Below are 14,509 nucleotides of genomic sequence, written 5' to 3'. Positions count from 1 at the left end.
AATAAAAATGTATTTTGTGTTGTTCACACCAAGCTAAATCTAATACGCTAGTCTGTAGAGCATCATCTACAGCAGACTTTTGTAAGGCTTTCAGAAAATTGGGACAGCTTTTCGGAAGAAGCTCATTTTAGTCTGTAAATTCTAAGTATAGAGTGTCTGTTGTATTTGTATTCCCTTTGTGTCTGCCCAAAAGTAAATCACAGTCATTATATAAAAACTCAGAAACTTTCCTTATTTGCAGTTACGCTAGATGTAATTCACAAGGCTTAAAGTGGAACTAAAGTCAAATAGCTTATGAGCAGGCAGGCTATTGCAAAAGAGACATGCAATATCTCTTCTACAATAAAGTAAACTTGCCTGAATGCTCACAGAGTTCTGTAAACTTTACACTGTGCTACGCATATGCAGCTCAGTTTACATTTCCAGTGGGGTGCTTGTGTGCCGGGATTACTAAACTTCTCATGAAGACAGCTGAAGATGAGCACCTGTAAGCTAGCCAAAGAGAAGATGCCGGCATCAACGAAGGACCTTGCAGAAGGCAGACCGTTGGAGAAGTGGTAAGTATTGTGCACTATAGTTCCACTGTAAGCACCAGGATGAGGATTCTCAAAAAAGTGAGTTATTTTTTCCTGAGTCCTATGAGACTGGAAAATTACAGTCACATGGCTAAAAATAAAGATTCCCATCCTTTAATAAACCTTTTTTAGATTGGGCCTCAGCCACAGGTGTAAACAACAGGCAAACAGTGGAAAGAGAAACACTTTCTGCAATTCTTGCAGGTGAAAAAACGATTACACACAGTGTGTGCAAACAGCCATTGCCAGTGACAGTGCCACCAGATTTATACCCTGTACAAATCAATAGCTGATGCCACCACTTTTGGCATGTAACAGCTCATTAGAGTGGCTACATGCAATTAGGGGCAGTTTAAATCAAGGGAAGGGACACCAGTCCTAGCTACATACAAACTGTCCACAGCTAACCATCCAGTTTGTATGCGGCCACAGCACAGACTGCTGCTTTGTATATGTAGCGCCCTTCTCCTGTTGATCAGGCGCTTATATGTAAATTTATTGGGTTGTCTGTTCTGTACATAGTTCAGATTTAATCTATGGCTAAATTAACCTCCAGCATTGGCTGTGTTGTGTGCAGTTTCACGCTGTCGCCTGTAGGTGTCATTGTCACCACAGGCCAGTGTTGAAAAGCAACAGGCTGAAGTGTATTGAGTGCTCTTCTTTCTCAGAGGCAACTTGGCAGAGGTGGTCCACTGTTATGCATTCTGGGAGAGAGTACTTAAGTGACAGACGCCATTTTTGGTTCTCTTTTACCTGCTGGCCCTCCTGGCCTAAAGGTATGTGACGGCTTCCTTTCAGTCTCGGGGCCATGCTGGCCCGAGGCTGCGCTACTATAAGTGGGCCCAGAGTTCGTCTGGGGCCCGCTGGTTTAGAGGTGGTCCTGTGCTGTCTGTCCTGCGGGAAGAAGCCAAGCAGTTGAGAAGATCCAGGGAAGGACTCATCTTGGAGAGGACCGTGCAGAAGGCTGGTCTCAAGAGGGGCCTGATGACTCAATTGGAGGATGCATCCTAACCTAACTTACCGCACAGTACTGCCTGGTCAGCTTAAAGGTTCTGGTACTGTGTCGCTGTTCATCTAAAAACCATTACGTCCTGTGGCAGAGGACTGTTCATCTAATACTACATCCTGTGGCAGAGGATCGTATAGCAATTTTGTTCTTTTAAAGTCTGTGGCAGAGACTTTTTGGTCGTGCTCCATTCCGGCTGCTAGGTCAGTGAGAGAGACCTATCCGGGTGGGAAAAGATCTTTGGACTGAAGGTATAATCGTCTCTAAGATCTTCAATCCCTCAATGATCTGAAAAAGGTATTTGAACTTTAATGCAACTCCCTTTCTACCTCTTCACTGCTACTTCCTAAAAAAGTTTTCATTAAAGCATTGGAAAAATACTAAAGTGACTGGTGCGTACATTGGTGGATACAAAGCTCCACATGGATTCTAGGTTCTTGATGTGTTGAAACTACAGGTATTGGGTGATGGCAACAACCCAAATTATTTCAGCAGCTTCTTCGGGGGTTAGTGCTACATATAGATATGGTATTTAGCCACATCTAAACCCAGCAGCTTATCCACTCTCATTTGAATGAAACCTCAGGGGTGTCATTATAAAGTATTTGATGCATTAGTTGACAGTACATTCACTCAACATTTGCCCAAAAAGTCACTGGACAACATTCATCGTATTCATAAAGTTTACTTATACCAAAACTAAAATAATTGCATCTAGGCTAAAAGACTGTAGCTACCCCTGGGTATTAGGGGTCAAATGAGCTTATATTAGCATGCTGAATAACTGGAGCCTATGTAAACAAGGTCTGACACTGTACATCTCAACTATACACACTGTTTAAAGTGTGCGTGTAAAGGTTTACATTATGTTTAAAAAAAAATAACAATCCTGTTATACTTTCTTACTCTGTGCGGTGGTTTTGCACAGAGCAGCCCCGATCCTTCTTTTTTCAGGTCCCTCGGTGGTGTTCCTGGCTCCCCCCTCCCCCCCACTGAATGCCACCATAGCAACCCACTTTAGCTACATGCAGAACTTTTTTTTTTATCTTATTGCATAGAATACATTAAGTTAACTTTCTGCCTTCAGAACCACTTTAAGTTGCCTTCCTTTTTTTTAGTAGGTATGATAGTTTGGTTTTCTTCAGGTGCATTGGCTAAAATTCTACTTGGCAGTATTACAGATTGTAGGGAACTAATGACAAGTAGACATTTCTCCCTGTACCTCCAGAGGCAAAAAAAAAAAAAGTAATGATGGGGAATTGAGCAGTGGATTATAAAAAAAAAAAAAACATTTCAAAAGCATAATGAAGCCACGTTAATGTGTAAATAAAGGCAAAACAGGGAGGGAGGGTTATAACCTTCATCAGTTTTTGTTACCATCTGTGTCCCATTGAGGAGATTTCCCTTCACTTCCTGTCCCATAGCCAAAGCAGGAAGTGAGAGGAAATGTGAGATAATCCCAGTGTGTCACCAGAACTAGTGTCCCCATTGGCAGATTACACCTCTTCTGATATCACCCCAAAATTTGGGATTTTCTTTCACTTTCGATGATAACAGTAAACAGGACAAATAGCAAGAATGAGTCTCCCTAATGGGGACACAGACAGCGAAAAAATAAAACAAAACAGGTGTTCTATCCCTCTCTATTCTATCTAAAACTGAAAAAAAAATGCACATTTAGTTACACTTTAACCCCCCTGGCGGTATTCCCGAGTCTGGCTCGGGGTGGATTTTACATACCAAAAGTGGTATCCCCGAGCCAGACTCGGGCTTGCATCGCAGGATCCAGGAAGAGATTACTTACCTTGTCCCCTGGTTCCTGCGATGTCTCCCCGCTGTGATCGGCGAGCCGCTGTGTCTCGCTCGATTCACAGTGCCGAGCTCCGTTCCCTGCGAGCGTTGCGACGCACGGGGACGGAGTTCGGCGGTAAATTCAAAAGTGAAACACATAGTATAGATACAGCATACTGTAATCTTACAGATTACAGTACTGTATCAAATAACTACACATCCCCTTTGTCCCTAGTGGTCTGCCCAGTGTCCTGCATGCAGTTTTATATATATAAAACTGTTCTTTCTGCCAGGAAACTGGAGATTGTCCATAGCAACCAAAACTGTCTCTTTACATCAAAAGTGGTTTTAGACCAGCTAGAAAAAAGCGATAATAAATTATAATCACTTGCAGAATTGAGCGATAGTGATTTGTGGGGAGATCCGTCATCAAACAATAAAAGTAATAAAAGCTAAAATTCTGCAACTGTGCAAATTTCAGTGTTTTTGATTTGATTACATTATTATATAATTTTTATTATTATTATATTATTATGTGTTTTAATTATTTATAGTTATTTATTATATTATAATTTTTTATTTCGTTTTTCAAACTTTATCATACCCGGGATGTCTACTAGACTCTTGTTTGGACAGATTTAAGTGAACTATTCCTAAGAATTACAGGCCTACAATATGAAACGCCATATTTCTGTGCAAAATAATTGTACCGCTTTCAGCACCTAAAATCTGAAATAATCATACCGCCAGGGAGGTTAAGAGGTGTGAAATGGTGAGAATTTAATGATGGTGCTAATGAATAACAATGAAACATTTAGGAGCTTGTTCATGCAATAGCATGTAGCAAAACATCCATGTAAACCAAAGACTGAATGAGAGAAAGAAAGTCACTTACGGTAAATTATTATTAAAGTAATTTAAAAATTAATTAATTTATTTGACAAAGAACGTTTGTCTATGCTGTATGTCTGAAAAATGTAATATTTACTGATTTAGTGATAGCATTAATGTTTATATTTTGATAGAGTGCATTAAGACAACCAGATACTATTAGGCTGTGTGGGCTTATTTATGAAAAATGTATGTTTCCCCTTATTTAGTTTTAGCTGGTGTCGGGGGGTCAGAGGTCACTAGAAGTCTATAATAGTCGCTGCCTCTGTCAACTACTTGACTTCACACGCTCCTACACAATCAGAATTTGGGAAAATGTGTGAGAGGTCAGGCAGGTAAAAAGGCAGTGACTAGAAGAGTAAGTAACAATAATTAGGGGAACAAATACACATTTTTCATAAGCAAGATTGTTCTGAGTTAAGACCAAATATTCAGATTTTTATATACCTTTTTTTTTAGGAAACCATCAAGAAATGCCTCCAAGCAGATTGAATTTACAGCTGAGACAATAAATGAATTTGAGTTAAAAATACGTGAGTAAGTATAGTTTTTTTTTTTTTTTTTTTTAAGCTTTTCATTTTTTTGTTCATGATGTAAAGGTCAAATACATTTATGGCTACTGAGAGCCGGATTTTCTGTGAAATACACGTACCTAACGTACCCAATTCAACAATCAAGTGCCAGCTGTCATTTTTAGGGCAGGTTTGAAATTGAAAAGTGATGATTCAGAAATCTTTATTTTTTTTCACATGGATGACTTAAATGTCTTTGGTGTAAGAAAGTGAAAATTGCAGATTTTTATAAAAATGAAGGAAAAAACTATCATAAGGAATAGTTATATATAAGAATAGTTATAGTTTCACTCCCGTAAAGAATAATTAACACATCATTGATATTGTCTAGAATCAAACAAAATAAAATGTAAAGCACCTGATCCAGATGGCTTTACACCCGCAAGCACTCGAAGAGTTGAGTTTCCTTATTTTTAAGCTATTGTTTCTATTTTAGAGACTTTCATGGCTGGCTTGGTAGAATTATATTGGGGCAAAACGAATGCATTACTAGTATTTAAAAAGGGATTCTATTACAGGAAAGGTATTGGAGGGATTAAATAGTACCACAAAAAAGAGTATCTGGTATGTGTTAGGGAGAATGTGCATTTGCATAGTAACCAATCAGCTTCTAACCTCGGCTTCTTTAATTAACCACTTCAGCCCCAGAAGGATTTACCCCCTTCCTGACCAGGCCCTTTTTTGAGATACGGCACTGCGACGCTCTAACTGACAATTGCACGGTCGTGCGATGCTGTACCCAAACATAATTGACATCCTTTTCCTTTTTTTTTTCCCCACAAATAGAGCTTTCATTTGGTGGTATTTGATCACCTCTGCGGTTTTTATTTTTTGCGCTATAAACAAAAAAAAGAGTGACAATTTTGAAAAAAAAGCAACATTTTTTACTTTTTGCTATAATAAATATCCCAAAAAATATATATAAAAAAAAACAAATTTCTTCCTCAGTTTAGGCCAATATGTATTCTTCTACATATTTTTGATAAAAAAAGTGCAATTAGCTTATATTGATTGGTTTGCGCAAAAGTTATTGCGTCTACAAAATAGGGGATAGATTTATGGCATTTTTATTATTATTTATTTTTTATTAGTAATGGTGATGATCTGCGATTTTTATTGTGATTGCGACATTGTGGCGGGCAGATCGGACACTTTTGACACTATTTTGGGACCATTGGCATTTATACAGCGATTAGTGCAATAAAAATGCACTGATTACTGTGTAAATGTCACTGGCAGGGAAGAGATTAACACTAAGGGGGCGATCAAGGGGTTAAGTGTGTTCCCTCAGCATGTTCTAACTTTAGGGGGGATGGGCTCACTAGAACATGACAGAGATCACTGCTCCCGATCACTGGGAGCAGTAGATCCTTGTCATGTTGCTAGGCAAAACAGGGAAATGCCTTGTTTACATAGGCATCTCCCCATTCTGCCTCTCCATGCCACGATCGCGAGCAACAGGCAGAGATTGAGTCCGCGGGACCCGCAGGCATCTCCCTGTTCTGCCTCTCCATGCCACGATCGCGAGCAACAGGCAGAGATTGAGTCCGCGGGACCCGCAGGCATCTCCCCGTTCTGCCTCTCCATGCCACGATCACGGGCCACCGGCAGACATCAGCGAAGCCCGCTAGTCGCTGATGCCGAAGTGACATACGTCATTTTGCGCACCCTTGCCACTTTGCCGCATATATCAGCGTGAGTCGGTCGGCAAGTGGTTAAGCTTGGCCAATAAAATCTAGAAGCTGATTGGTTACTATGCACAGCTGCACCAGATTCTGTGTTTTTAGTACCAGTTTTAGTAAATCTTCCTCAAGGTGCAATACATATATTTTTTGGATACTTTTACGAATTAAGAAGAAACTTAAACAATGAGGTGGATGTAGTGTATATGACATTTTCACAATTAATGCCACTGCAACACAATGCACACAGAACAGGTGCGTGGCCACGAGTTGCAGAAATGCCTCTTTTAGAGTGCCAGAACACAGCTGTGAATGGGCCCTCAAGGATTTAGTGGTGCTCAGGGACACTTTTACCAAACCAGTACACTATCGGGTTGATTTACTAAAGGCAATTAGCCTGTGCACTTTACCAAGTGCAGTTGCTCCAGAGCTCAGAAAATGAGGAGAAGCTCTGCTGGCTTCTGTCAACAGAAAAAAAATGCTGTTTTTTTATTTTCCTTGCATGTGATTGGGTACTCTTTGCAAAGTGCAGCTTTACCTCATTTACTAAGCTCTGGAACAACTGCACTTGCAGAGTGCAAGTGCACTTTGCAAAGTACACAGTCTATTTGCCTTCAGTAAATCAACTCCATTGCATCAGCCATGCAGAACATGAGGGCCAAGTTGACATGCACATAGAGATGAAGTAGATAAGTGTACCTCAACATTATCAAAGTGTGCATTCTTTTATAAAAGCTTGCCAAGTACTTCCTGCTGGTTAGTCGTTAAAATCACCTTTTTTTGTGTAGATATGTATTACCCATTCCCCCTAAATTTGTATAAATAAAAACTCCAAACAATAGAGTTTTGCTGAAATTCCACCCTCGGGCTTTTTTCTTTTTTGCCTAACTTTTGCTGAAATGAAATATTTAGAAGTGTCAATTGGATGAAAACCTGTTATGCACATCACAGGGACAATATAAATGGAAGGAATGCAGTAATAGGGAATAACTAGGACCAGAAAAGGACCCAAAAATGAATTGTGTAAATGACTGTAAATTAGAATTGGGAATATTGTACCATATTGGTTGCAACGGTATTTTTTAGTTTTGTATAAACTGATGGCATTAAACATTGCAGTGCAATTTATTACATTGGTTTATACACTGATTAAGTGCTTTTCTTTTGTAGGACTATTGAAGATTACCATAAGAGAATTAACTGGCTGATGGAAAGCAGCAGAAAGGTTATTTGCGCAGTTCATGAGCTGTCTTCTGTTAAATGTAAAATATGTATTGGGGTGCCTTAGTGGCTAATCATTTGGGTGATGTATTAAAGCAGATGCGAATTAATTACTTCACAGAGGTGGAGCTAATTGTCCATGGCCCTGGTATAAAATATAACTAGTGCCCTCTTATATCTAACATAAATACATTAACTCTCTGGTTCATCTTTTTGATTTCAAAGAATTGTATTGTAGTAGCAAAACAGTCCATTATAAGGACTGAAAATGAATATAGCAAATAAAAAATTATAATATAGCATATACAATTGCTACGCAAGTCATGTTGTAATTTAATGTTACTAAAAATTACATTTCCTTTTTAATCTGCAGCTGCTGTAATTTTCTGTAAAATTCTATGCAATATGGCAACATTCTGAGTCTTTATAAGATACATTCTTTCAATTCTGGAATGAATATGGGATTAAAGAGAATGTTAATAAGGGAGGGCTGAGATTAAAATTCAAAAATAAATTGTAAACTTGGGTAAAATAGAAAAGTGTGTTGGAATAATTTAGCAAATTTTGTTGTAATGCCGCGTACACACGAGCGGACTTTCCGGCAATGGACCAGATACGACGCAAGGGCAGGGTATTGCATTTCGCGCTCGCTGCAATAGGAAAAACAAATGTTCCTATTGCGGCGAGCGCGGGGCATACCAGGCCCTTAGGTCTGGTATGGATTTTAAAGGGAACCCCCTACGCCGAAAAAACGGCGTGGGGTCCCCCCTAAAATCCATACCAGACCCCGATCCAAGCACGCAGCCCGGCCGGTCAGGAAAGGGGGTGGGGATGAGCGAGCGCCCCCCCTCCTGAACCGTACCAGGCCACATGCCCTCAACATGGGGGGTGGGTGCTTTGGGGGAGGGGGGCCCTATGGGGCCCCCCCTCCCCCAAAGCACCTTGTCCCCATGTTGATGAGGACAAGGGCCTCTTCCCGACAACCCTGGCCATTGGTTGTCGGGGTCTGCGGGCGGGGGGCTTATTGGAATCCGGGAGCCCCCTATAATAAGAGGGCCCCCAGATCCCTGCCCCCCACCCTATGTGAATGAGTATGGGGGACATGGTACCCCTACCCATTCACCTAGGGAAAAAGTGTCAATAATAAAACACACTACACAGGTTTTTAAAATAATTTATTAAACAGCTCTGGGGGGGTCTTCCTCCGGCTTTGGGGGTCTTCCTCTGGCTTCGGGGGTCTTCTTCTGGCTTCGGGGGTCCCTCTGGTTCCTCTTTTCCCGGCGTCCGGTTGGTTCTTCTCCGCTCTCTCTGGCCTCTTCTCCCGGTGTTCCAGTTCTTCTGCCGGCTCCTCCGCTGTCTTCATGCCGCTCTTTTGCCAGCGGAGGTCCAGACTTCTGGGCTTCTTGTCTTCTTCCCTCTTCTCTTCTCCAGATGTTGACACGACGCTCTCTCCGGCTGGACTGCTCAACATCACCTGGTGACCACGCCCCCTAAAACGTCACAGTCCCAGCATGCCCAGGGACTGTGACATCATAAGGGGGCGGGGTCTCCGCCTATATAAGTCACAGCGGAGCGCTCAGAGAGCAGTCCAACCAGAGAGAGCATCGTGTCAACATCTGGACAGGAGAAGAGGGAAGAAGACAAGAAGCCCAGAAGTCCGGACCTCTGCTGGCAAAAGAGCGGCATGAAGACAGCGGAGGAGCCGGCAGAAGAACTGGAACACCGGGAGAAGAGGCCAGAGAGAGCAGAGAAGAACCAACCGGACGCCGGGAGAAGAGGAACCGGAGGGACACCCGAAGCCGGGGGAAGACCCCCCGGAGCTGTTTAATAAATTAATTAATAAATAAACCTGTGTAGTGTGTTTTATTATTGCCACTTTTTCCCTAGGTGAATGGGTAGGGGTACCATGTACCCCATACTCATTCACATAGGGTGGGGGGCCAGGATCTGGGGGCCCTCTTATTATAGGGGGCTCCCGGATTCCGATAAGCCCCCCGCCCGCAGACCCCGACAACCAACGGCCAGGGTTGTCGTTTAGAGGACCTTGTCTTCATCAACATGGGGACAAGGTGCTTTGGGGTGGGGGGGCCCCGCAGGGCCCCCCTCCCCAAAGCACCCACCCCCCATGTTGAGGGCATGCGGCCTGGTACGGTTCAGGAGGGGGGGCGCTCGCTCGTCCCCACCCCCTTTCCTGACCAGCCGGGCTGCTTGCTCGGATCAGGGTCTGGTATGGATTTTAGGGCGGACCCCACGCCGTTTTTTCAGCGTAGGGGCTTCCCTTTATAATCCATACCAGACCTAAGGGCCTGATATGACCCGCAACGGGGCTCGCAAGGTGTCAATCTCGCCAATAAAAGCGGCAAGATTGACTTCCTTTCCTAGTCCCGTCGTACCTGAGTCACGTTCAAAATGAACGAACTTGTCCGTGTGTGGGCAAGTCCATTCATTCTGAAAGGCCGCCATAACTCCGGCAAAAGTCTGTCGGAAAGATGGGCGGACCTAGCCCGCCGGAAAGTCCGGTCGTGTGTGGGCAAGTCCGTCCGTTTTTAAGTCCGGCGCACCTGGCGGACAAAGTCCGTCGGAAAGTCTGCCGAACCAAGTATGCCAGAAAGTCCGATCGTGTGTACGCGGCATAAGAGATACATGCTCCACAATCAGGGGTCTCAAACTGGCGGCCCTCCAGCTGTTGCAAAACTACAAATCCCATGAGGCTTTGGAAGGTTGACAGTTACAAGCATGACTCCTATAGGCAGAGGCATGATGGGACTTGTACTTTTGCAACAGCTGGAGGGCCGCCAGTTTGAGACACCTGCTCCATATGATGGCTGACCATACTTGATGATATAACATTTCATGAAATCTGAACCCAAACAAGGGCTAAATGTTGTGCTCAGCTGGTAATTCAGTTAACTGGGCCTGCACAATGATATTTTCATATATAGTGTATGTGAATATATTTCCACATTGCTTGAGAGCACGGGCATAGAACCTTCCCCAGGTACTGAGCTAGGCACCTAAATATGCTTGTATGTTACCAACAATGTCAGTTTTCTAACTGTTGTGTACATCACAGGTTCACTTTATTCTGAAGTAGCTGTCATGGTTAAGCCCCTGGCCTTGTGTGGCCAGCAGCAGTTAAACCTCTGTAATTACTCCATTTAGCACTCCTTGGTTTGCATACTCAAGAGACTATATACATATACTTAGACAAGTGCCAATTGTTGTGGCTAATTGGGTTTCTTAACGCCATGTTTTATCCTTTAGATGTTTGGCCTTGTAAAGGGGAAAAACGTTGGATTGCTAATAGATTCATCACATCTAAACTGTGGACCAAGGAGAATGGATTTCCTAAGAGGCCTGTTGGTAATTAATTATCTTGTTTATAATGGCAGGCATTGAGTGATGGAATGCAGTGAATTAATCTTCAAATTTGCTTTGTTTGTAAATCCAGTGCAACAGCATTTACTGAAAACAGGAGGTCATGAATGTTTCATGCAGCCTGTATAAATTATACATTTATTGCCTTGTTATAAAAAACTCAACTTTTTCTTTAAACGTTTTATTTTTTTTAACATAAAGTTTGATTAAAGAATTATTTTTTTTTCCTAGCTATTATAATAATATAATATATTATTACAATAATGTATGTAATAATGTAACACTATTATTGCACCATGAGGATATGATGGAGATTGCAAGTGACACGTTGCTGCAGTTATTCACCCTTTGACTTATATAATGATCACCAATTTGTTCTCATTTCTTCTTGGATTGTCTGCAACAGATTGTACATGACTGAGAATTTTTGCTATTGTGCTTAACCAATTAGGATTGGTTGCAGGAGAATAGCAGGAATCTACTATTATCAGTGATTAAATTCGTCAGAATGAAAGATTTATTATTATTAGATTTGCCTACATATAGATCTAGCTGATTTGTGGAGAATCATGCCATCCAGGAATCCTTGCAGTCATGAATTGTGAATTGTATAGTTTTCTCTAGATTAGAAAGATCAGTGTGCACATATTCGGGCCAATAAAAAAAAAATCACACATTGCCGGATTTGCAAACCAGTTTTCTCTCCACCACTTGCAATTTTATTCTTTCCTTACGCTACATAAAAAAAATATATATATATATTATGTAGAACATCCGTTAGCGGATGCCAAGACAGCTTAAAGTGCAGAAAATGTTGTATGCTGGATTACTGCACATATGTGGAGGAAATACACAAGAGATTCCAAGATTCTGCTAATAATACACATGCCTTATGTCTGGAGTTCATCTTTAAAGTGGAACTAAATGCTTTGATTGTAACTGTTTTGGGAAACCAATAAATTGATAGGTTTAGTTTCACTTTAAGTGTGATGTGCTAATTAGCCAAAAAAGGTACAGCAGATTTTGACCTGTGGGGAAAAATCAGCAGAGCTTGCAAAGCAAAAAAATAAATGATAGAACTGCAAACTACAACACAAGGGGAATAAATAATTCAAATATACAACGTAGAATGTTATATCATTAACTCCCCTGCACATAACCTGTAGCATGAGATGTTGACTATAGCTTTTAAATAGAAATGACTTACTTTTACTTCTAATGGAAACATCTTTGAGCTGTGAAACATTTTTCAAGTGTATATTTTATTGTATGAAATGTATTTTAGTGCCTTGTAGATGAGCAGATATGTTACAAGGATACCATATATCTGATGTCCTTTGGAACAGATGTTTCATGCCTTTGGGAGTCTCCAAGGAATGTTTCTGTCCAAATGTAAGTGTCTACACTCAATTTTTTTTTTCATTTATTGGGATAATTGGACTGCATTATATAAAAAGGTATAAAGTGGTTATTCTACCTATTTACAAGATTAGCTTTTTGTCTATTCACTAATATATTTGTGAACGAAAATTCATGCAAAAAATTCTCAGTACATTTGACAGCTTGACAAATGTCATTCAGAAGTAGTTCAAAATTTTGTTTGCTTTTACCATTCGATTTTGGAACAAATGGACTTTACCAAGCGAAAACCACAAATGCTGTTAAAAGTTGATTCATCCGTCACTGCGGTCAAAAAATCGTCAATTGGACCCCATTAATGATTTGAAAATAAAACATTCTGAAAATGAAAAATTTGAACTAAATTCTACTAGTGTATAGCCAGTTTCAGAGGGACCCTTCCTAAAAAAACGCATGAGTCATGGCTTTTATTTTGTGTGCCGCCATATTATCACAAGATTTATTTTTGATTGAAAGCATAGGCAATGTACAAGCACTTTAACACTTTTCATTTACTACCCATATACCAATAGCATTGTGTCCGTCAGCATTTCTATGTGACAAAAGTAGAGCTTACTGGAAATACACAAAAATCTAAGGTTTCTAATATCAGTAGTGGATGTCTAATACCTGTTGTGTACACCTTTTGCATCTTGCTTGTTTGACAATGGTATAGAGTGCATGAAGCCAGGCAGTGGATTCAAGAACTGCAACCTCGTGGAGGCAGTAACGTACTTCTAGCGCTAAGGAAAGCTCTGAACATCCAAGACTTGGATTCACTTGTCATTATTGTCAGCAGCTGGTATGATTTTTTTAATTTATTATTATTTGTACTTATTTTTTATTTTTATTGATTATTTTTATTTTTTTAGTAACATAGAGTAGAATACAGGGGATAGGCTGAAAATAAGTATACATAAACACTGAAGAGCAGGCACTTCTGGAAGTTCAGTCTTTATCTTTATTTGATATGACCATGTTTGAAAGAACACTCAGACGTGTTTCTGCACAAGCCTTGTTCACAGCTGTGAACAAGGCCTGTGCCAAAACGCGCCTGCGTGTTCTTTTAAACATGGTCATATGAGATAAACATACAACACTAAACTTGCAGAAGTTCCGGCTCTTCAGTGTTTATGGATGTTTCGATTTCAGATTTGGGAGGGACATCCTAAGCCAGAGCACCTGGACTAGGTGTGCTGCTATCTATCCTTTGACTGAGCTTTCTCTGTTCAGAGCGGTGTACGCTTGTGTTGGCTGAAAATGAGTATACATAGATTTGGAAAGCAATGTTTAAGGATCTCAACCTAAATTTGCGACATGTCACACTATGCAGCAACAGTATAATTTTTCATGTAAGCTTTACATTTTATTATTAAAAAGCAGTCTAAGGTCCCAGTTGAGGGAATTTGACTAGGCTGAAATGAAGGCATCAGCCTGCTGAAAGCAGATGCAAGCATTTTCTTTCTCTCCTCTCCCCCTAGTAATCATACTACAACATAACAAGTGACTTGTAGTAGGGGATAATCTGTGTAAGGCATTTGCGAACACTACCAAGAAAGTCACATGCACCAGTATTTACATGGCTGTGTCATTTCTAAGCCATTATCTCAGTCCAGGGAGGAGATGCTGATGCTGAATAGTGCCTGCCTGATCAATAATGGCTATGTCTTTCTAGAAAGAAAAGAAGATCACTGCATTTTTTAGAAGATTACCATCATTTCTGAGATATGATAAATATCTGTATTACACTTTCATGATATTTACCATGCATTGCCTTAACATGTATTTGACGTTATATCCGATTTACACATAAATGAATAGTGTAATGGTTTTTAATTGAAAAAATGTATTTATATTTTCTTAACTATGCCATTGACTTCCAGGTTTATTATTTCATAGCCAGACACAATAGACATTGTTATGTTTCACATTTGACATTATTGTCTAGAGTAGACACAGCCCACAAGTTAAATAAGAGAACTCTAATAGGTTCCT

The 14,509-nt window shown here is 40.7% G+C and overlaps 1 protein-coding gene across 1 annotated transcript in view; it reads left to right on the top strand.

Moving 5' to 3' along the window:
- VWA3A (von Willebrand factor A domain containing 3A) overlaps window positions 1-14,509 on the top strand; it is a 138,169-nt gene that overhangs the window by 28,217 nt on the left and 95,443 nt on the right. The window contains exons 5-9 of the mRNA XM_073591043.1: window positions 4,723-4,800; window positions 7,688-7,742; window positions 11,003-11,101; window positions 12,402-12,508; window positions 13,191-13,316. Coding sequence (XP_073447144.1) covers window positions 4,723-4,800; window positions 7,688-7,742; window positions 11,003-11,101; window positions 12,402-12,508; window positions 13,191-13,316 — 465 coding nt within the window. The remainder of the gene's footprint in view (window positions 1-4,722; window positions 4,801-7,687; window positions 7,743-11,002; window positions 11,102-12,401; window positions 12,509-13,190; window positions 13,317-14,509) is intronic.

Source organism: Aquarana catesbeiana, linkage group LG06 (genome assembly GCF_042186555.1).
Source record: "Aquarana catesbeiana isolate 2022-GZ linkage group LG06, ASM4218655v1, whole genome shotgun sequence".
NCBI lineage: Eukaryota > Metazoa > Chordata > Amphibia > Anura > Ranidae > Aquarana > Aquarana catesbeiana.
Note: the sequence above shows the minus strand (reverse complement) of the source record. Positions and strands in the feature narration are given on the sequence as shown.